Here is a 24,742-nt window from a genome sequence, read left to right as displayed (position 1 = left end):
TCGGGGGCATCCTTCTAAAGTGAAATGCAATATATAAATGTAATGTGTTGTTTGTTTAATATTAAATTAGAAGAATAATTCAGCGAGTCTACAATCATTGACAAAGTCACCAACTGAGATTTATGAGTGTTAATGTTCCAATCCTGCTCTAAGCTGACACCACATCAGTCTGTACATTTGCTGGTTGTAGAAAAGAAAGGTAACCCCATTGGTAATAAAGTCATCAAATTAATGGGGTACAGAAAATCATTCAATAAATTGACCAAGAAATTATCCCATGGAAATGACAGTGTGTTAACTGAAATATGCTAAACTTTTTCTCTGTATGTAGCAGTTACTACAGGTGACAACATGAAAGACATACACAGATGTAAAACACAAACACACGGGTATCACAAAATTGGAACAGAACAAACATTCAATCACTGAATATGGTGATGATGAATTCCACCACAACAAGAAGAATCAAAAACTAAGTTTGGACACAGTTTGAGAGACAATCATGAAATGTAGACGCAGTTTTCATTCTTATGGTGGGAACAGACCATCGCACGAACAAAGAATGAAGATATTATAAAATCTCCCATTTGTTTTGTACCTTCAGTAGGAGGAGACACCTTCCTTCGTGGAACAGTAACTGTTTTCACTTCTTCAACTACTCGCTTCTTAGGAACCTCCGGCACTTTTAAGAATATTAGCATTTTAGGGGACGATTCATTCAAGAAACTACACAGAATGTTGAACACACTAACTAACATGAAATGTCACGGACAAAACCAATAGAAACTGACACCAGAAGAAGAACCGGAAGCTGAGTCTGGACAGATTTTGACAGACGACAGGGAAATATACACACAGTTTTGAATCTAATGGTGGGAACGTACAGCCACATTGATTGAGTAAGGATGAAAATATTATGAAATCTCCCATTTGTTTTGTACCTTCAATTGGAGGAGACTCCTTCCTTCTAAGAACAGTGGCAAGTTTGACTTCTTCAGCCACTGGCTTCATAGGAACCTCTGGCACTTTAAAGAATATGATAGTTTAAGAAAAGATTCTTGTAAGAATATACATAACACTGAAGTCATGTAAACCAAGACAACAAGAAACATCACAGGAAAACGTTCTCAAGACGGCTTATGTTGGTATATGAAAGCGTATGTGAATCAAAAGTAAAATGACTTGTCAACATAAGGTGTTATTAATCTGGGCAGAATCTGGAATTAACAGGGACCTTTTGCACTAAGTTAGAAATGTGACTATAAATTACTTTACATCAGTGGCGGTCGAGCCTTCAGCTTTTCTGCCCCTACCCTTTGGAATTCCATCCCAGAATCCCTCTGCCTCACCCCCTCGCTTGCCTCCTTCAAGACTCAACTCAAGACCTTTTTCTTTGCTCTTTGACCGTGCTTTTGGTCATCCACCCAACCACCCACCTTGTCCTGCACCTCTCTTGATTCCATCTCCCAGCTGGAATGCATACACTTGACTGTCTAGCACCTTGGGACGTCCCTCCAAAGTGAAAGGCACTATATATATGCAATGTATTGTTTGTTTAATATTACAGTAAAAGAATAATTCAGTGAGTCTACAATCATTGGCAAAGTCAACAACTGAGATTTGTGAGTGTTAAAGTTTCAATTCTGCTCTAAGCTGACACCTCATCAGTCTGTACATTTGCTGGTTGTAGAGAAGTAAGGAAACCCCAATGGTGATAAAGTCACCAATTTAATGGGTTCAAAAAAAACACTCAAAAAATTGACCAAGGAATTATCCCTTGGAATTAACAGTGTGTTAACTGAAATATGCTAAACGTTTTCTCTGTATGTTGCAGTTACTACAGGTGACAACATGAAAGACATACACAGATGTAAAACACAAACACATGGGTATCACAAAATTGGAACAGAACAAACATCAATGACTAAATATGGTGATGATGAATTCCACCAAAACAAGAAGAAACAAAAATTAAGTTTGGACACAGTTTGAGAGACAACTGTGAAATGTAGACACAGTTTTCATTCTTATGATGGGAACAGACAATCGCACTAACAAAGAATGAAAATATTATAAAATCTCCCATTTGTTTTGTACCTTCAATAGGAGGAGACACCTTCCTTCTTGGAACAGTAACTGTTTTCACTTCTTCAACTACTCTCTTCTTAGGAACCTCCGGCACTTTTAAGAATATTAGCATTTTAGGGAACGATTCACTCAAGAAAATACACAGAACGTTGAACACACTAACTAACATGAAATGTCACGGACAAAACCAATAGAAACTGACACCAGAAGAAGAACCAGAAGCTGATTCTGGACAGAGTTTGAGAGACGACAGGGAAACAGACACAGTTTTCAATCTAATGATGGGGACGTACAGCCACATTGAGTAAGGATTAAAATTTTATGAAATCTCCAATTTGTTTTGTACCTTCAGTTGGAGGAGACTCCTTCCTTCTAAGAATAGTGGCAGGTTTGACTTCTTCAGCCACTGGCTTCTTAGGAGCCTCTGGCACTTTAAAGAATATAATTGTTTAAGAAAAGATTCATGTAATATACATAACATTGAAGGTACGTAAACCAAGACAACAAGAAACATCACAGGAAAACGTTCTCAAGACGACTTATGTTGGTATATGAAAGCATATGTGAATCAAAAGTAAAATGACTTATCAACATAAGGTGTTATTAATCTGGGCAGGATCTGGAATTAACAGGGACCTTTTGCACTAAGTTAGAAATATGACGATAAATTACTTTACATCACTGGCGTTTGTTCCTTCAGCTTTTCTGCCCCTACCCTATCGAATTCCATCCCAGTATCCCTCTGTCTCACCCCCTCGCTTGCCTCCTTCAAGACCTGAATGAAGACCTTTCTCTTTGCTCTTTGGTCACCCACCCAACCACCCACCTTGTCATGCATCACTCTTGATTCCATCTCCCAGCTGGAATGCATACACTTGACTGTCTAGCGCCTTGGGGCGTCCTTCTGAAGTGAAAGGAACTATATAAATGTTATGTGTTGTTTGTTTAATATTACATTAAAAGAATAATGCAGTGAGTCTACAATCATTGGCAAAATCATCAACTGAGATTTGTGAGTATTAATGTTCCAATTCTGCTCTAAGCTGACACCATATCAGTCTGTACATTTGCTGGTTGTAGAAAAGCAAGGTAACCTCATTGGTGATAATGTCACCAATTTAATGGGGTCAAAAAAAACACTCAATATCCCTTGGAATTGACAGTGTGTTAACTGAAATATGCTAAACTTTTTCTCTGTATGTTGCAGTTACTACAGGTGACAACATGAAAGACATACACAGATGTAAAACACAAACACATGGGTATCACAAATTTGGAACAGAACAAACATCAATGACTAAATATGGTGATGATGAATTCCACCACAACAAGAAGAAACAAAAACTAAGTTTGGCCAGAGTTTGAGAGACAATCATGAAATGGAGACACAGTTTTCATTCTTATGGTGGGAACATTGCACTAACAAAGAATGAAGACTGTATAAAATCTCCCATTTGTTTTGTACCTTCAAAGGGAGGAGACACCTTCTTTCTTGGAACAGTAACTGCTTTCACTTCTTCAACTACTCGCTTCTTAGGAACCTCCGGCACTTTTAAGAATATTAGCATTTTAGGGAACGATTCATTCAAGAAAATACACAGAATGTTGAACACACTAACTAACATGAAATGTCACGGACGAAACCAATAGAAACTGACACCAGAAGAAGAACCAGAAGTTGAGTCTGGACAGAGTTTGAGAGACGACAGTGAAACATAGACACAGTTTTCAATCTAATGATGGGAACGTACAGCCACATTGAGTAAGGATGAAAATTTTATAAAATCTCCCATTTGTTTTGTACCTTCAGTAGGAGGAGATTCCTTCCTTCGTGGAACAGTAACTGTTTTCACTTCTTCAACTACTCGCTTCTTTGGAACCTCAGGCACTTTTAAGAATATTAGCATTTTAGGCGACGATTCATTCAAGAAAATACACAGAATGTTGAACACACTAACCAACATGAAATGTCACGGACAAAACCAATAGAAACTGACACCAGAAGAAGAACCAGAAGCTGATTCTGGACAGATTTTGAGAGACGACAGTGAAACATAGACACAGTTTTGAATCTAATGATGGGAACGTACAGCCACATTGAGTAAGGTTGAAAATATTATGAAATCTCCCATTTGTTTTGTACCTTCAATTGGAGGAGACTCCTTCCTTCTAAGAACAGTGGCAAGTTTGACTTCTTCAGCCACTGGCTTCATAGGAACCTCTGGCACTTTAAAGAATATGATTGTTTTAGAAAAGATTTTCGTAAGAATATACATAACATTGAAGGCACGTAAAGCAAGATAACAAGAAACATCGCAAAAAAACATTCTCCAGACCACTTATGTTGTTATATGAAAAGCATATGTGAATCAAAAGTAAAATCACTCATCAACATAAGGTGTTATTAATCTGGGCAGGATCAGTGGCGGTCAGGTCTTCAGCTTTTCTGTCCCTACCCTTTGGAATTCTATCCCAGAATCTCTCCGCCTCACCGCCTCGCTTGCCTCCATCAAGACTCTACTCAAGACCTTTCCCTTTGCTCTTTGACCAGGTCTTTGGTCAGCCACCCACCCCCCCCCCCCCGTTGTCCTGCACACCTCTTGATTCCATCTCCCAGCTGGGATGCATACTCTTGACTGTCTAGCATCTTGGGGCATCCCTCCGACTTGAAAGGCACTATATAAATGTCATATGTTGTTTGTTTAATATTACATTAAAAGAATAATTCAGTGAGTCTACAATCATTGGCAAAGTCAACAACTGAGATTTGAGAGTGTTAAAGTTCCAATCCTGCTCTAAGCTGACACCACATCAGTCTGTACATTTGCTGGTTGTAGAGAAGTAAGGAAACCCCAATGGTGATAAAGTCACCAATTTAATGGGCTTCAGAAAATCATTCAAAAAATTGACCAAGGAATTATCCCATGGAATTAATTAACAGTGTGTTAACTGAAATATGCTAATCATTTTCTCTGCATATTGCAGTTACTACATGTGACAACATGAAAGACATATACAGATGTAAAACACAAACACATGTGTATCACAAAATTGGAACAGAACAAACATCAATGACTAAATATGGTGTTGATGAATTCCACCACAACAAGAAGAATCAAAAACTAAGTTTGGACACAGTTTGAGAGACAACCGTGAAATGTAGACACAGATTCTTACGGTGGGAACAGACCATCGCACTAACAAAGAATGAAGATTTGATAAAATCTCCCATTTGTTTTGTACCTTCAATGGGAGGAGACACCTTCCTTCTTGGAACGGTAACAGCTTTCACTTCTTCAACTACTCTCTTCTTAGGAACCTCCGGCACTTTTAAGAATATTAGCATTTTAGGGAACGATTCACTCAAGAAAATACACAGAACGTTGAACACACTAACCAACATGAAATGTCACGGACAAAACCAATAGAAACTGACACCAGAAGAAGAAGCAGAAGCTGATTCTGGACAGAGTTTGAGAGACGACAGGGAAACATAAACAGTTTTCAATCTAATGATAGGAACGTACAGCCACATTGAGTAAGGATGAAAATTTTATAAAATTTCCCATTTGTGTTGTACCTTCAGTTGGAGGAGACTCCTTCCTTCTAAGAACAGTGGTAAGTTTGACTTCTTCAGCCACTGGTTTCATAGGAACCTCTGACACTTTAAAGAATATGATTGTTTAAGAAAAGATTCACGTAAGAATATACATAACATTGAAGGCACATAAACCAAGACAACAAAAAACATCACAGGAAAACAATTCTCAAGACAATTTATGTTGCTATGTGAAAGCATATGTGAATCAAAAGTAAAATCACTTATCAATGTAAGGTGTTATTAATCTGGGCAGGATCTGGAATTAACAGGGACTTTTTGCACTGATAAGTTAGAAATATGACTATAGATTACTCTACTTTACACCAGTGGCGGTCGTGCCTTCAGCTTTTCTGTCCCTACTCTTAGGAATTCCATCCAAGAATCCCTCCGCCTCAACCCCTCACTTGCCTCCTTCAAGACCCGACTGAAGACCTTTTTCTTTGCTCTTTGACCGTGCCTTTAGCCACCCACCCAACCCTCTTGTTCTGCACCCCTCTTGATTCCATCTCCCAGCTGGAATGCAAACTGTCTAGAGCATTGGGGTGTCCCTCTGAAGTGAAAGGCACTATATAAATGTAGTTTGTTGTTTGTTTAATATTACATTAAAAGAATAATTCAATGAGTCTACAATCATTGGCAAAGTCACCAATTGAGATTTGTGAGTGTTAATGTTCCAATCCTGCTCTAAGCTGACACATCAGTCTGTACACTTGCTGGTTGTAGAAAAGTAAGGAAACCCCATTGGTAATAAAGTCACCAATGTAATGGGCTTCAGAACATCACTCAATAAATTGACCAAGAACTTATCCCATGGAATTAATTGACAGTGTGTTAACTGAAATATGCTAATCTTTTTCTCTGTATGCTGCAGTTACTACAGGTGACAACATGAAAGACATACACAGATGTAAAACACAAACACACGGGTATCACAAAATTGGAACAGAACAAACATCAATGACTAAATATGGTGATGATGAATTCCACCACAACAAGAAGAATCAAAAACTAAGTTTGGACACAGTTTGAGAGACAACCGTGAAACATAGACACAGTTTTCATTCTTACGGTGGGAACAGACCATCGCACTAACAAAGAATGAAGATTTTATAAAATCTCCCATTTGTTTTGTACCTTCAAAGGGAGGAGACACCTTCCTTCTTGGAACGGTAACTGGTTTCACTTCTTCAACTACTCTCTTCTTAAGAACCTCCAGCACTTTTAAGAATATTAGCATTTTAGGGAACGATTCATTCAAGAAAACACACAGAACATTGAACACACTAACCAACATGAAATGTCATGGACAAAACCAATAGAAACTGACACCAGAAGAAGAACCAGAAGCTGAGTCTGGACAGAGTTTGAGAGACGACAGTGAAACACAGACACAGTTTTCAATCTAATGATGGGAACATATAGCCACATTGAGTAAGGATGAAAATGTTATAAAATTTCCCATTTGTTTTGTACCTTCAGTTGGAGGAGACTCCTTCCTTCTAAGAATAGTGGCAATTTTGGCTTCTTCAGCCACTGGCTTCATAGGAACCTCTGGTACTTTAAAAAATATTATTGTTTTAGAAAAGATTCACATAAGAATATACATAACATTGAAGGCACGTAAACCAAGACAACAAGAAACATCACAAGAAAACACTCTCAAGACGACTTATGTTGGTATATGAAAAGCATATGTGAATCAAAAGTAAAATGACTTGTCAACATATGGTGTTGTTACTCTGGGCAGGATCTGGAATTAACAGGGCTTTTTGCACTGATAAGTTAGAAATGTGACTATAAATTACTCTACTTTACATCACTGGCGATCGGGCTTTTCTGCCCCTATCCCTTGGAATTCCATCCCAGAATCCCTCCACTTGCCTCCTTCAAGAGCCGACTCAAGACCTTTCTCTTTGACAGTAAGTGACAGTAATTAACTGAAATATACTAAACTTTTCCCCCCGTATTTTGCAGTTATGACAGCATGAAAGATATTCACAGACATAAAGACACAAACACACCGGTTTCACGACATTGTAACAGAACAGAACATGGATGACTGAATATGGTGATGATTAATAATCCACCAAAAAATGTACAAGAAACGGAATCTGGACAGTGATTGAGGGACGATTGAAAAATGTAGGCACAGTTTTCAATCAAATGATGGAAACAGACAGCCAGACTGAGTATGAATGAAGATGTCATAAGATCTCTCTCTAGTTCTGTACCTTCGGTTGGAGGAATCTCCTTCCTTCTTGGTACAATAACCGGCTTCACTTCTTCAGTTACTCGCCTCTTAGGAACTTCCGGCACTTCAAAGAGTATTATTATTGTAAGAAAAGGTTGACTCAAGAAAATATATAACTTTGACAATTTATAAATTACAGGTCAGAACTCACAGCAGCAATGAACACACATACGAGAAACAACTGAACAAAGACAACAAATATTTATAAATGTGAAATGAAAGCAGCAACTGGATGTTTTGCCAGTAGTTGGAATTAATTTACATTCACTGATAGAATGTCAATTTGATTAGGAAATATTTTCAGTTTACTTTAATTTATACTTTCTTCACAAATAATAATCACATTTTTTGATTCAAGTCAATTTGTATTACTGATAACAAATAATCTTTTGGGGAGTTTTATATTCAACTAAGTTATTATGTAAGGTCAGTGATTGGACGTTCCTTAGAGTGTGAGTTTATTGTAGGATTATTCTCTTCTCAGCTGCAACTACTAGATTTACACAGTAAATTTACAGACTGGCGGGCAACCCCATGTTACAAAATCATTACTTTTATCGATGTGCAGAGAATTACTTACTATTAATTGACAAAGAATGCACTCCACTAAATGCACAAATTGCGAAACATATTGTACATTTTTCCTACATGTTGCAGCTACTGTTTGTGACAATGTGAACGAGATGCGAAGATGTAAAACATAAAGTTGAAACGTCACAACACTGTAACAGAACACTGATGAATAAACACAGCGATGATCAACTTCACCAAAACAACAAGAACCAGAAGCTGAGTCTGGACAGAGTTTGAGAGACAACCGTGAAACGTAGACAGTTTTTATCCTAATGATGGGAACTTGACTAAGGATGAAGATTTTATAAAATCTCTCTCTTAGTTTTGTACCTTCAGCAGGAGGAGACACCTTCCTTCCAGGAACAGTAACAGGTTTGACTTCTTCAGCCACCGGTTTCTTAGGAACCTCCGGCACTTTAAAGGATATTCTTGGTTTAGTGAACAATTCTCTCAAGAAAAAACATTGCACACAGAAGAGTAGTGATTCCAAGGCATGCGAACATGACAGACAAAACTAGTCATAACAGAACATATTGAACATCACGGAATTGTAACATAACATACCAATGAACAACTACGGTGGCAATTAATTCCACCAGAATAATAAGGAGCAGAAAGAGATGCTGGATAGAGTTTGAGAGATGAATGTGAAATGTAGAACACAGTTTTCATTCTCATGGTGGGAACAGACTATCACATTGGTGAAGACATCAGGCTTTATAAAATCTTTCTCTCTAGTTTTGTACCTTCAGTTGGAGAGATCAACTTTCTTCTTGGAACAATAACTGGTTCTTCTTCAGCCACATGCTTCTTAGGAACCTCCGGCACTTTAAAGAATATTAATGTTTCAATTGTTCAAGAAGAACATGTAATTTACGCAAATAAGACCCCATGAAACACATAAACGACAAATGAAACAAACGATGGAACTACTAATTTAAAAGGGATAAGAACTCATGTGCATAATGCGGCTGTTGACATGTTTCAATGTAAATGTTTACCATCAATCTGCATTGATCTTTGAATTATATTTTTTAAAAAAACAAAAATGTTTTATTCGACATGTTGCAGGATCTTGTTTGCAACTGCCAACAATAGGGGTAATTCCTCATTGAAAGACTGCGGGAATTTACCAGGATTTTTAATAAAATGTTCTGGTAATTTTACAATTAAATATAAAGTTTTTTTTAGTAATTACAGAGGTCATAAGCAAAAGGCCAGTGCTCTTTTCTCATCCCCCTGTGTTCTGCTATAGGTGACTGAGCCTTCAGACATTATATCATGCCCTCTAGAACTTCTTTTCAAACTTTGCGGCCTTCATTCCTCTCTTTGTGCCTTGAAATATCAATAATTCTTTCTCTCTGCTCAGTGCTCTCTGTTATAGTTATAAAGATGGTCATCCTCTAGTAAAGGTATGACCATATAGGTGAAAGTTTTTACTGTAATTATCATTTCAATGATAGTTTTCTGATTAAATTTCGCCAGGTTAACATGGTGCTCTTTGATGTGTTCAATATTTAAAAGAGTTTTCCTTTCAATGTCAAACATACTGCTATATCAACAGAGACAGACAAGCATAACACAGCATGAATTCACAATACTATTATTGCACAAATGCATGAAACAGATGTAAAAAGGCAAGTAAATAAGAATAGTATTGGATAAATATGCATCTTTTATACCTATTGCTGGTGCGGGCTCCTCTTTCCTTGAAACAGTAACTGGTTTCACTTCTTCAGCCACAGGCTTCTTACGAACCTCGGGCACTTTAAGGAATATTAGATTTTTAAGAGCGAATTTACTCAAGAAAATGTACAAACTTTGAAAAAACATAAGCAACAAGACAACATAACAAACACATGACAGAAGACATTCATTCTGCAAACATTTTTAAAATCCAATCAATCAAGGTACATGTATGTAATGTGTTGTCTTTAGGTAACTGAGCATTAACTGATAATAATAATAAGGTGGTTTCTGTACTTATAATATTACATCGCTAACATGCAAAGCATTCAGGATGTTTAAAAACAATCTATTTTCTTAATTCCTCAAATACAACGATCTATATTGGCATAAAATGACCAAATTAGCCAAATTTAACAATAATTCACTGACACTAAATGGTATCATGCTCAAGTAATGTGGCTTTTAACATCTGTTTAAATGTAGATAGTTATGATCAATCTGAATTGATCTGTTAATTACAAAAGAAAATGTTTTATTCGACATGTTTCAGTGGTGGTGATGTTATGACAGGATAATGACCTGGTAGAATGCAAACACAACACACAGATTTACAACACTTTAACACATCATACATCCGGGACACAAAGATGAACAGTACATATTGCATCTGCAATAACAAGCAGCAGCAAAAGCAGGGCTGCAGTTGAGATTCAAGAGCTACCCAGATCGATGGGTTTCCACATAAAGTCTGCGTAAATGCCCTTTGTAGATGTCTACCTGTAGCTGGAGCGATCTCTTCTTTTCGTTGAACAGCAACTGGCTTCACCTTTTCAGGAACTGGCTTCTTGGGAACTTCTGGCACTTTAAAGAACATGATTATTTTAAAACCAAATCAATTCAAGACCGAGTTCGGGATGTTTAAGATATGGAGAGGAAAACGTAAGACAACGTGAAACACACACGACAAATTGAACGAACAAAAGACAACCTTTCCTCCTGAAATCAAAATTATAAAATTAAAACCTGATGTAATATAGTGATAAACATGATAGGGATTCTTCTGGAGACTTGACTTATCAAATGGCTTTTTGCTTTTACGCTTTCGTTTGCTTTTAGGTAATGACGTGCGATTGAAAATTCAGGCAAGATTTGGTAGTAACAGAAGATAAGACGAATAGACTAACACTATAATAACAAAGATCCTTCCCTGACCAATGCTGTAGTTAATTATGTTTCCCATTAATTGTTATAATTACTTTCACTTTATCCCAATACAAAGATTGAACATTCATTGTCCTCTCATCAATCTGCATTCCATTTAGTTACCAAGTCCAGCAAAGACTGAAACGTTCAAGATCATACTCGAGTCCAATCAATATTGTTGATGACTTAGAATCACACACATTTTCCATACTGGTTAGAACTTTTGTTAAGATACACATAACATTTACATGGCTTTAAAGATATCAAGGTAAACCAAACTAGTCTGGACCCGATGTAAAGGCGCTTTACAAATATAATTTTGTTGCTGTTGTAGTCTTTGGATTTGATCTAACGCCCTTTCCACAAGGAGGGGCGTCTTAAAGCGCTTCACAGACTTTACTGTATTTTATACAACAATGTCTCTCAAATGGTCATGAAGTGAATGAATGGTTTTATTTGGGGTTTGTTAACGAGGACACTGGGAGAAACGCCCATCATGATGTTAGAACATTGGAACAGAAGAGCAGACACAGACAAACAATTAAACAGAAGAATTACGTTTGATTAACAAGAGGCACCAGGAGAAAGGTTCTGATTAGCATTGATGCCAAACCATGACAGATAACAATTATGATAACAATGGTTAAAATCGAGATGCAATACTACACGAGAATTAGGCCTTGCTACGAAAAGCCCTTCTTTACCTTTAGTTGGCACAATCTCTTCTTTGGTTGGAACAGCAGTAGGTTTGACCTCTTCAGCCACTGGCCTCTTAGGAACCTCTGGCACTTCAAAGAACATCATCGGTTTAAGAAAAGATTCACTCAAGAATATGAACAGATCTTTAACCACAAATCAAGAGACATGAAAAAACGCACGAGAGACAAAACAAATAACATTGTTCTCTTATAAAACACAATTATTCAATCAAACGGACAATTTGCAAACATCTTAAATGCCCAGAGAAAGAACATCTTTCTTGCTATTTCAAATCGGGACACAAGTCTAATATTTTTTAAGTTCAAATTTATGAGCTTCACACTTTCCCCGAGGCAAGAAAAGTGCCCATTGATCACCTTTTCTCTAATAAAGCTTTACAACATCAAATGAAACTTTTTTATTTACCATGGCTGTAATTTCAAGTAGTTATTGATAAAAAAAAATGCAACTTTCCTAATGATGTATTACTATATAATTAAAAAAAATCATATTCATATTTATTCAGATGCAGTGATTCAGATCAGCTGGCGATCGATGCCTGGTAAGAAAATATGCGTATTATTTCTAGGAAGTTTAATTAAGCACTTTTCATTTCAGAAATAATTTGGGGTATCAAGTTGCCATTTGAATCACGAATACTGTATACTAAACACACGCTGACAGCATGAACATGTACCACACATAAACCTTAACGTCACAATTAACAGATCGGACAAAGACAAACAGGATTTGAATGTGAGGCAGAAAATATTTCCACTCTCACGGTAAGAACAGGATGTTGTATCACATAGAACATAGGATGTGTAAAACCCTTTGTAGTTTCTACCTTTGACTGGAGTGACCTCTTCTCTTCTTGGAACGCCAACAGGTTTAACCTCTTCAGCCACTGGCTTCTTAGGCACCTCTGGCACTTCAAAGAATATTATTTATTGTGATCAGAATTCAGTCAAGAAAATATACTTTGAAGATATTTAAAAAGTAACTAAACACAAGAGAAAATCCTTTTGGGTTTGGTTATTAAGTGGACTACTTGCAACATATACAACATTGAAGCAACACTGGGACAATATATTTAGTACAAAATGCAATTTTTTTACAACCATTTGTAAGATTATTTTTTTGGAAATCAAACTTAACTAAAACCACAAGATCGGTCTGGATAAAGAAGGCTCTTCAGCCCATCTGATCTTATCCCTTCAGAACGCCCTCTCTAGTCTCCCCATCACTGCATCAAACTACTTTTTAATCAAGTAGCATCCCTGACCTCCACCTTCTTTCCTGGCAACCTGGAATTGGTTACTCTCTGCGTTAAAATAAACAACTTCCTGTCCTAAACTGCCCTTTACAACTCTAAATCTTGTTTTACTGTTTTAATAAATAATCCTTGCATTTGATATAATGCCTTAATTGAGACATCTCAAAGAACTTCACAGTGTACTATAAAGTGGAGTGGCTGTGTATTTTGTGGGCGAAACGCGGGAGCTAATTGTGCACAGCCTTTAGGATGTCTTGTATACATCCTAAAATAAAACATTAAATGCATCATCATATATATCCAGTGGTCAGTACAGTTAATAAATTGCTGGTTCAATGTATTATATGGGATTGATTCAACCTCATTGGAACTGTGAATCCAACCAATGCCACTAACAGCTAGTTTACACAGCACTAGGGTTAACTTTGATTTTATGCAGTTTGTGTGTCAATCATATTTCACACATCATTAAAGAGGTATGGATGGAGAAAGCCCTTCAGCCCATTTGATCTCATCCTTCGAAAGCACCCACCCTATCATTCACCCATTGCAGCATGAAGCTGTTTTTTTAAAATAAAGCAAAAGACATGAAAAATTGAGGGGATGGGGGAGTTAGGGAGAGAAAATAAAAGAATTAACAATAGACGCACGGGTATAATATGTAGCAGTCCAACATTAAAGGACAAATGCATAAGCAAAACACAAGTGGCATTCGAACAGGAAGCAGAATTCTGATACAGCTCAGAAAATTAATAGTAAGAACAGATGCTGCACAACAGAAAGATAACGTTTGGTTTATTTGGTGGATTACCTTTGGCTGGAGGGATCACTTGTTTTTTGGGAACAAGAGCAGGCTTAACCTCTTCAGGGACTGGCTTCTTAGGAACCTCCGGCACTTCAAAGAACAGTTTAGTTTAAGACCAAAGCAATTCAAGAAATATATTCAGCATTTAAGATGACAAAAAAAACACACATGACAACAGTTAGATGAACAGGATGACTAGTTCTGTACATTATATGTTATGATTGGGGTTTGACGTATAGCATCAACTTGCATTTATATAGCACCCTTCACCAAAGCAGCCTCCCAGAGCACTTAATAATAATAATGATAATAAGCACTTACGAATAATAATAATATAATAATAAACCCAATGCTAAATAATGCAAAGAACAAAAAACAGCTTGTTACAAATTGAGTCATATTATTCACTGTTTTTGTTTCTACTTTCCAAGCTGAATTGTTTCAATGTCTGATTTAATAAAATTAATCATTTTTTAAAAAAATAAAGTAGATATGTACTGAATTGAATCATATTAACTTTTCACAAGAAATTGGGTATAAATTCAAATGTTCGAAAATTAATTCTTGTTTAAGGAATTCAAGGACTGCTACGGTGAATACAATATTAAGGTGCTATTTGGTTATATCTATTTGATAAAAGATATAACCAAATAGCATAACAGATTTAAATATGCAACACAAAAGCATATTACCTATGAGCTCATGACACTGACAGAGCAGTACAAACACAACATTAATTGTAGACAAGGGGATAACATTTGTGTCACATGAAACATCCACAGAACATGTCTGATTCAGACTAAACAGACAAACACGAAGAGAAAATCTTTTCATTAGATTCTCGCACCACATAATGATACTGACGTAAAAGCCATCTCATATTGTACCTTTTGCTGCAGGAGTCTCTTTTCTTTCAACAGTGACTGGTTTAACTTCTTCAACAACTGGCTTCTTGGGAACCTCAGGCACTTTAAAGAACATCATGGTTTTAAAACTAGATACATTTCAAAAGTGTACATCAGTGCTCGATTTCTCATTTAAGATACCGCTCAGAAAGATACCACCACTTTCCATGAATTAGATTTCAGCGCCTTGGGACGTCATCCCGAAGTGAAAGGCGCTGTACAAATCTAATTTGCTGTTGTTTCAAGGCTGTACTGCAACCTATTACCAGCACCAGCATTTTAGTGTTATCCATAACTAGATCACCTACAAAATGATAACTGCGTGATATTTGGTTGCAATTCTTATTGTATTGCAAAAAATAACTTCAACTTATTTGCATTTAATGATTTATGGATAAATGACAAGGTTTTTAATTCAATTATCTCAGTTACTAAGAATTACTTAGCAGAAATGCAAACATTTATTTTGACCAGGAATAGAGGTTTGTTGGTGGATGTATGAATTCCTTCAGTTCGCGCCTTACCCCTCAAATCAAGCACTGATGTACTTAACACCAAATTAAAATGACGTGACTCACACATATAAAACACAATGTGAGGTGATATTGTAATGTTTTTTAACTGGTACAAACATTTTAACTGGTACGTCAAAAAGCGACTCAAAATGTCAGATGCTCTGCGATGCAAACATTGCAAATCAACTCCAATTTATTTATACTATTATATTAAACAATAATTATTATTATAATATATTATTATTAAACAGTTAGAGCACCTGTAATTAAGAGACTCCACCATAACATGGGTTTCCACCACAACATAACAGAATGAAAGACAACGTACATTTAGAGACACATAAACATATATTAAAAGGCAAGACACGAGTGTTTGTATCATAAGAAACACCAGAAGCAAGATTAGAGGTTATGAAATAGCCATAAAGAGGAGACCTGGCTTTCATTCTGATGAAATGAAGAAAATATTAAATGTAGAAGATTAAATGTTGCATGAAATCTTGCTTTATATTTTGTACCTTCTACTGGGGCAACCACCTCTTTTCTTGTAACTTTAACAGGTTTAGGTTCTTCAACAACTGGCTTCTTAGGAACCTCTGGCACTTAAAGTAACATAATCTTTTTAAGACTGGATTCATTGAAGAAAACATACAGAACTGAACACATTTGATCAAGAAGATAATGCACATGACAGACATGTCCTCTTGGAACACTTTTAAAACTGAGGCAACTACTTACGTATGAGTGACAACTTGAAGAACTGATCAAAGGGGAATGTTTTTGCAATGGTATAATAGTCACTTTTATCAAATAAAATCTAAAACTACTTTCAACAGAGAAATTGTTTTCACTGATTATTGTCTTTCATGCTTTTCCAGCTAACATGATTCGAATTGTAAACATTGATTAAAAATAGAATGGAATCAATGTCTATAAAATACCGACAGTCTCGGATCTAATGGATGTGTTGCAATAATATAATAATGTATCTGTAGTGACATACACAATCTATACTTGTACATTACATGGACAAGGACCACAACACTGAAACAGAACAACACGACAGGTTCAGGAACAGTACAATAAGCAGGACAGGCAAGATTCTCGTTTGGATTGGGAACTTAATGTGAAGACTAGTTAATGTTTCACTTCAAAGGCAAAAACAACGTAAGAATAGATTCTGCATAACTGTATAAGCTGTACCTTTTGGTGGGACTTCTTTTTTCTTTGGAATAATTTCAGGCTCTGGTTTCTTCGATGGCTCTGGTTTCTTTGATGGCTCTGGCACTTTAAAGGTTTATGTATATACATTAAAAATGTACTTAAAGCAACTGGAAGTCACACCACACAAGGCACACACACCCTCCCCAGAAGCAGGGGGCAACCTAAATCATAAATGTTTTCTCCTCTAGAAGCATAACACAGACACGTCACAAAGACAACTTCTTCTGCCCGCAAGACATATATCGCTGAAGTAGAATGGTTATCCGAAAAGTTCCATATAGGAAGCGTAAGATATTCATGTCGATACCATTTGTTAGTTTAAGAATTAAAATAATTGTAAATGTACAAAGATAACTTCTGGCAACGAACAATGTAAAATGTCACAAGACTGAAGACAGCGTGGTTCATGTACCATCACAGAACATAGTTAACACGTAACCAATTAAGACAGAAATGCATTCCAAGACTCGGCAGCAAAGGAAAACTACCAGTAAGAAGGTAGTTAGGTTCAAACAATGTGTTGATTTCTGTACCTTTTGCTGGTGCAACTTCTTTCTTGCTTGGAACTGGTTTCACTTCTTCGGGTACTGGTTTCTTAGGAACCTCTGGGACTTTAAATAAGACAGTTTCATATTTTTATGGAGAAATTATCCGACAATCAGACAAATCCACTTAGAACATTTTAGAATGACAGATAGACAACCGCAACCAAAGCAACTAATGGATTATACACTGCTATTCAACAACAACAACTTGCATTCATATAGCGCCCTTAATGCGGGGTAGGCATCCTGGAGCGCTTGACAGTGGCGGAGTCTGACCCCGAGCCAGGGGGAGTGGGAGGGGGGAGGTGACCGTAAGCACGGTCAAAAAGGAAGGTCTCTAGGTGGGATTTGAAAGTGGGGAGGGAGGAGGCAAGGCGGAGGGATTGAGGAGAGAGGATTGAGGGAGAAAGTTCCAGAGTGGCTGAAGTCACGTCACCTAATGTGAATCATCATCTAATGTGAATCAACTTGCTCCAAACAAAACTCTCAATTTAAATTGTTGCTTTGGTGATACCCTGCCTGACCCTCATCTTTAGTTTGGCTTGTCATTCATTCTCCATTCAAGCTCAAATATATTTTCACGCAAAAAAGATTAACCATTCAGAAATATGTAACTGTCTCTTTTCATTGATCAACACAATATAAAATCCTCGCTTACTTCATGACACGAAAGCGCTGCATATTTTTATGGTTACGCAGCATTAGAATAAAAGCAAATGTTTCAGGTGAAGCAGGAACAAATGGAACATACAAATAGCTGCATCAAACAATGAGATAATGTAGCAGTGTTATTTTAAGAGATGGATTTGAACACAAGATTTTTTTTAACAACAGCAGCAGGTTTGTTAAGAGCAATATTGATCTAAAATATATATTCAGATAAGAGTTGTTATTTTAATACCTTTTATTGCAACAATCTCTTCTTCTGTTGAAATGCTTACACGTTCTTCAATGGATTGTTTCTCATACAACTCTGATACTGTAAAGAGCATTTTTGTTTTTAAATTTCAAGTAAAGCTTACCATTGTCAATTAGAAATAAAAAAAAGCCTCATTGAATGAAAAACACGTTTCCTTATTTGTCAAGCAACACTGCCTTTTCGCTCTTAAAAGAAGTAAAACGTCATATACATTGCCTTTGCAAGGTAGAAAATTGGCATGCTCAAGATTAAGATGAACTAAAGGGACAACCCAGTTCTTTTAGGCTAAGGATATAATCAAATGGGCCTCTTTCTTGTGAAATATTATCTGAAGCAGTTCTTTCCCACACAAAGAAGCCTCTGACATCAATAACGATCTTACAAATGATGTTTGACTTAATAACTGTGAGATTATGAGTGTATCTAAGTGTTGTGCTTTCTTTCTATCAATACACTTCGACATAGGAGATTAAAACAAACACACACAATGAGCAAGCATTACATTTGTTCACAAAGACTGATGAAACAGAAGGCAAGGCCAGTACAACAAAGTTAGCATTTGCTACCAGAGAAACATAATGAGGCCAATGATAATATAACAGAAGGAGCTTTGTTGTAAGCAAACTGCAAGCACATTATACCTCTTTGTGCCGTGATCTCCTCTGTAATAGGAATCCTAGGTGCAGGAATTTGTTCAGGTAGTCTTCCAGTCCTCCTTGTAACTTTAGACACTTTAAAGATATTATTGTTAATGAAGATGCCACACATTGACAGAAGACATTTACACATCTTTAACAGGGTATATCAGACACGCAATTCTCTTAATTTACACTAAAACATGTCTAAAAGCCGAGCGTGGGAATGAAACAGCAACATTGTTAAATTAATTGGGGGGAGACCACATTTTAAGCAGATTTTAAAATAATTCCATTGTGTTTCCAGAAATGAAACCAATTTATCGCCAAATGACACCAGAAATACAATACTATTTAAAGGCATAAACTATAAGGATATGCAGAAAGAGCAGGTCAATAAAATTGGCTCTAGTTAGACTAGTTATTGCAATCTGTGCTACCAGCATAGCAAAGTAAAACTAACAACTTAAAATGTAAAAGCTCTGTATGAAATCCTCAATAAAAAAATGTTTTTTNGAAAGATTATGTTGCATACAAATGAATTGATTATAATCAAAGTTCATTCAAGAATTAAACAACAGACTTCCAACAACAACGACAAATGCAAAAAGACACAAGTTTGTGTAACAGTAGGACAAACAAAAGATACTGAACTAAATAGTTAAACAATTATTTAGACAAGCAACCGTTACAATAAATTACAATTAAAGAAAGAACTGCGTTATGGACAACAAGAATTTGACTTGTCAGAAAAAAAAAGCAAAGCTGTCTTTATATCTGTACCTCTGGTCGCAGAAATCTCTTCTTCAACAATAGCCTCTGGAGTCGTTTTAGATACAGGCTTCTTGGGAGCTTTAGGAATGTTAAAGAACAATATTTAAATTAACACGCTGTTATTTAAGTAAGAAAGCAATGAGAATGTATCCTTGCTGCAAATTTACCACCAGTCCAAAAATCATTCAGATGCAATACACGCCATATTTACAACAACAACTTGCACTTATATAGCACCCATCATGCAGGGTAGCCTCTTGAAGTGTATTTAGAAATTGACATCAAAATGTGAAGCCGGCTGAAATAGGGTATGTTTTCAATACAGTGCCACAGGGTGAAGCTCGTGGAGGGGAACACTACTGCGTTGGTTCAATCCTGATGTTGCCTGAATACTCTCCAAACATGAGCCACTGGAGCGTGATCAGATGTTGGAACCTTGGCTAGTGTCTACCCTCTCTCTCGCACAGAGGCCAATTGGAAGGCTCTTAACTACATTTACTACTAATACTACCATGGCTAAAATTAGCTAACTCAGCACTGAACGCAGATCCGACCGAGAGGTAATCCCGGTATATACAGACTTGTGCCGCAACGTATGGTCCCTCTACTAACTATATCATTTGGAAAACCGGTGAAAATGTCATTGTTTCAATTGCTTTGAAAGTGATTACTGATACCCCTTATTTCAATTGTTTTCTTTTATGTTTAACACAACACAAACCAAGCAAAATTTGTACCTTTGATTTCTGTGATCTCCTCTTCGTGTATTGTTTCATAGAAAATCTCTTCATGTGTCTCTTCATAAATCTCTTCGTGATATGTTGTAACTATTGAAATATTCACGTGTTATTTATTAGTTTAAATCCAGCAGCAGATTTTATTTCATACAAGATAACAGGCAGCATGACAAGAAAGGAACTTAAAAGAAACCTAATGTATTCCACAATTTACATTATTATGTAAATATTATATTATGATATAAGAATTAGGAAGAATGTTATTACATTTTTAGCAGGAGGGACGTTAGTTTTTGTTTTGCTAAGGGAACTTATTTCAGACACACTTTGATGGACACCTTCAACTTTTTTTTATTGACTTGTCTGATTTGGTGATGCAGATTCGGAGCAAGGTTAGGTGTATCTCATTGGAATACTGCACTTTGAACTTAGCTCTGGAGTTTAGTAAAAGAAGAATACAAAGGCGACCTACCTTCTTCTTTTATGTGTTTTTGTTCTACTGTAAGATAGGGATGAACACAAATGTATAAACAGTAAATTAAGATAGAACTTCCAATTTATACAATCCAAAATAAATGATCCCCAAAATTGAAACAAAGGAATAAGATATCTCAGGCAATCTGACAGATATATAAATTCAACTCATACAATTAAAATTATTTGACAAATATACAGTAAATATTAAAAGTTGTGGATTTATTTGATCCCAAACTATTTTAGTAAAAATTTAATTTTACAGAATCTTTACCACAGAACTTAATAGGGTCTTTACCTTGTACTGTTTCAACTGAAATTCCAATATCAGGAACATCTGCAGAATGCAAAAGAAGTCATAATTATTTTATGTCAACTAATCCCGAACAATCTAGAGATAGAATATAATTATAGAAACATCAGGCTGCTGTCCTCTGGGAGATTATGGCATGTAATAAAGTGATCGAGGTGATATCATTACTGTGAGGATCAATTTCATAGCTGTTCATAATTATTATTTGAATCCCGAGGATGTAAAGTGAAAGAAGAGGACCATGTTTCTCAAGCAGAAACAATGAGAGTTGATCATTCTCGCAATACCAAACGACCCACGTGTTCAGGTAAATATTGCTGTGTCAGACACTATTCTTTTAACTGCCAATCACATTGGACATATTGAGAGATGTGATACGATATTTCTTTCAATTTACAGGGTTTCTCTGAGACGCACTGGATTCAAATTTATACCTTCTAACTGATCCCCACTGAACAACCCCGCCAGAACCTCTTCAGAAATCTTTCGATTTGTTTCCAGGTAAATTCTGAATGAAAGTGCTTTCCTCTGGAACAATGACCACGCTGGCATATCATGCTGAGCATTTCACCACATGGCTTGGCTCTCTGAGTGAGTCTCACCATCTTGCTATGCTACGCGCCCATTCAATTGCTCCGTGTGCAAACATGCATTCTGCGTATAGCAAAATGAGCAGCATACAAAAATGCTGACGATGTTCAATTAATTAGGGCCCTTCACCGATTCCACACTCTCTACTAACGCGTTTCAAAGCTACGTCTTGGAGACAGGCACTGCGTGGAATAGAGAGATGGTAATCCCAGCATATAAATCACAGCATGATGTGACTGGTAACAACACCTGTAAGATTATGCAATGTATTACCTAATTATTCATTGTTTCGTTCACATGAGTAGAAACATGAATTTTCACTCAGACTGAGAACATGCTCTGTCGGAACTCTGCTCCTGAAGATCAAATCCTTAACGTCTTTATTTATTGGGTTCAGAATGCAGAAACCCCCCCCAAAAAAGCACACATGGTTGTGTTGATTAAAATTCTACTTTGGGAAGCAAATGTGAGAAAATGCTAGTTGACTTTCTGAAATATTATATAGCAACGTATATAATAACTTTGGTGCTAAAAATTCCATTGTGCGTCAGAAGGAAACCTCTTTAGTAGCGAGGTTCGCAATAGGTGATGTACGAAATGCTCAAAAGAATTTGCGTCCTAAAGTTTACTACTTCTAAACAAAAAGATGTGGCCTGCATTTTTTGTTGCAGTATTCAAGTAATTTGAATGGGGGGCAATAGGCTCTTAAAGCTACCACTTAACGCTATACTCACCAGGTTCCATTGGCTGCAAGACGACATCTATAATTAATAGATTTTAATGTTAGTGAAAACCAATAGAAGGAAACGATCACTAAAGGATTTTAAAATTATAAATAAAAGGTTCATTCATTCCACACATACCCACCTTTGCTCGATACATAGAGCTCTGCAGTACTTTTAGCCTCACCTCTTGGCTCAAGTTGAGCAATTACTGAATAGACACCTGAAAAATAAAATATTATAATTTCTTTTATACTAAAACGCTTTGGTTTTAGGAGCAGACAATTAATTTTGCTGCAGTTTAAAAAAAAGTAGAAGAAACGTGTTCGGCGACGGCGCTGAGCGTACCTTCATCTTCAGCAGCAACATTGTGGATAGTCATAAAATGGCGTCGCCCAGTTCTTCTGAAGCTGTATTTTGGACTCTCTTGCAGTTCCATTGTGTCTTTGTACCAGGTTACTATTGCATCATCAAAAGACACCTCACATTCAAACGTAGCCGACTCATGCTCGTTCACTACGATATCCTGGATCGCCTTCGTGAACTCGATTGGTTCAGCTTTGGGAAAGGAGGACAGGAAAGTTAGCTTCTCTGACGAAAGCTGGTCAGCAAAAGCAATCAAAGCGGCCGACGATAATATTCCGACAGCTACAAACCTTCCACCCTCAGGTCAGCAGACGTCTCAAGGTTTTCAAACTTGCACGTAAATCTACCCTGATCTTCGGGTTTCACATCACTGATCGTCAGTTTTTGTGTCTTATCTGAAACGTGGATTGAATATCTGCCTCGTCCCTCGATCTGCCGACCGTTTTTAAACCATTCGGTTTTCAGGTTGGGCAGAGAGAACTGGCAGACCATGATACAGATCTGTCCTTCCTTGCCGGAAAGGTGTTCAAGATGTTGTTCCACAATGGGTTCTGGGGACACGAGCAAATCCAAAGAGATCCCATGAGTAACGAGAAAGATAATTTACAAGGAATATCTTGTGCGGCGTTAACAACGTAAGAGTATTATCGTTATGATGTTAAGAGCTGCTTACCAACGACGGTTAGCTTAGCACTTGAGATGTGTGGGCCACAGACAAGGCGGATATTGCTTTGATCGTGGAATTCACAGCTTTTGACTTTCAAGCGATGAATGTCACCATCAATGGTAATCTCATACTTGTCATTTGATTCCAACTTTTCGGTCCCTTTATACCAGGACAGCTTGATTTCCGGGTAATTTATCTTTATGATGCATTCAAACAAGGCATCCACTTTTGTGCGTACCGTTTGATCTTCAATATCCTTGATCAATTCAACGGGCTGAACAGAGAACGAAGAAAAAATATGCAAATGTTAAGTTTCAAACAGAACCATGTAAATATAGCTCGTTGCCATTGCTATTTGAGCATCAAACAGACCCATATGTTACCTCAACATTCTGTATTTTTTGCTGAATATAATGGATGAGTTCATCAAATTCCTCTTGTGCAGGTCGCTCATGCTCTTCGATCTCCTATAGAAAACACAACCGATAAAATAATGCAGCGTAATAATCAAGTGAAATTTTGCATTAAAAATATCTTTCTGGGATACGAAAGTATTGAGAAACGATGGGAGGATAACTTACAACCCTGTGACTCTCATCTTCTTTACTCATTTTCAGTTGTTCCATAGCTTGAAGAAGTCCACGGAAATCAGTGATTCCGTGCATACGGGCGTATTTCTCATATTCCTTTGGATCTACATTTCTCAGCAGTTCTACAATATCAATCTCCTTATCTGGTTCCTCTTCCTTTTGCTTGGAAGGTGTTCTTTTAGAAGAAAAATAACAGGCAATGTAAATGTATCGCTGCACTTAAGTTTCCTAAAACCTGAAGCAATATTACACAAAAATAATGCTTTCTTTGTCAACTGCAGGAAATAAAATTAGAGAATAAAGTGTACTAAGCTGAACACTTCAGCTTTAACCCTTGAAATAACCATCAGAGACTAAATTAAACCCTGCAAACCAAAGCCCTAACAGGTAAGGTAGTCCTAGCTGGAAAGCTTACCAGACAGAGCTCTCAATGGCAAGTAATGCGGTTTAGCTGGTTAGACGCTAGCAGTTACATCAACACACACTCTGGGATCCCAAGTCTTGGCTTTTGCCAACCTGCGCCTAATAGTAGGTGGGATGCATGGAATACTCAGTCTGGTTTGGATACTCTTAATCATGG

General features: G+C 36.9%; 1 protein-coding gene across 1 annotated transcript in view; it reads right to left on the bottom strand.

Annotated features, from left to right (window-relative positions):
* Positions 1-24,742, bottom strand: part of ttn.1 (titin, tandem duplicate 1) — a 227,881-nt gene that overhangs the window by 133,025 nt on the left and 70,114 nt on the right. The window contains 36 exon segments of the mRNA XM_042336317.1: positions 599-682; positions 942-1,025; positions 2,098-2,181; positions 2,435-2,518; positions 3,554-3,637; positions 3,893-3,976; positions 4,232-4,315; positions 5,332-5,415; positions 5,669-5,752; positions 6,824-6,907; positions 7,163-7,246; positions 7,921-8,004; positions 8,844-8,927; positions 9,260-9,340; positions 10,196-10,279; positions 10,980-11,063; positions 12,110-12,193; positions 12,952-13,035; positions 14,192-14,275; positions 15,073-15,153; positions 16,124-16,207; positions 16,809-16,892; positions 17,363-17,440; positions 18,276-18,353; positions 18,935-19,024; positions 19,712-19,780; positions 20,440-20,529; positions 20,912-20,938; positions 21,212-21,250; positions 22,552-22,578; positions 22,685-22,762; positions 22,888-23,097; positions 23,196-23,456; positions 23,579-23,846; positions 23,956-24,039; positions 24,154-24,337. Coding sequence (XP_042192251.1) covers positions 599-682; positions 942-1,025; positions 2,098-2,181; positions 2,435-2,518; positions 3,554-3,637; positions 3,893-3,976; positions 4,232-4,315; positions 5,332-5,415; positions 5,669-5,752; positions 6,824-6,907; positions 7,163-7,246; positions 7,921-8,004; positions 8,844-8,927; positions 9,260-9,340; positions 10,196-10,279; positions 10,980-11,063; positions 12,110-12,193; positions 12,952-13,035; positions 14,192-14,275; positions 15,073-15,153; positions 16,124-16,207; positions 16,809-16,892; positions 17,363-17,440; positions 18,276-18,353; positions 18,935-19,024; positions 19,712-19,780; positions 20,440-20,529; positions 20,912-20,938; positions 21,212-21,250; positions 22,552-22,578; positions 22,685-22,762; positions 22,888-23,097; positions 23,196-23,456; positions 23,579-23,846; positions 23,956-24,039; positions 24,154-24,337 — 3,425 coding nt within the window.

This window comes from Callorhinchus milii, unplaced genomic scaffold (genome assembly GCF_018977255.1).
Source record: "Callorhinchus milii isolate IMCB2004 unplaced genomic scaffold, IMCB_Cmil_1.0 Scaffold6, whole genome shotgun sequence".
NCBI classification, from domain to species: domain Eukaryota; kingdom Metazoa; phylum Chordata; class Chondrichthyes; order Chimaeriformes; family Callorhinchidae; genus Callorhinchus; species Callorhinchus milii.
The sequence above is the reverse complement of the archived record's forward strand: the minus strand, read 5'-3'. Positions and strand labels throughout refer to the sequence as shown.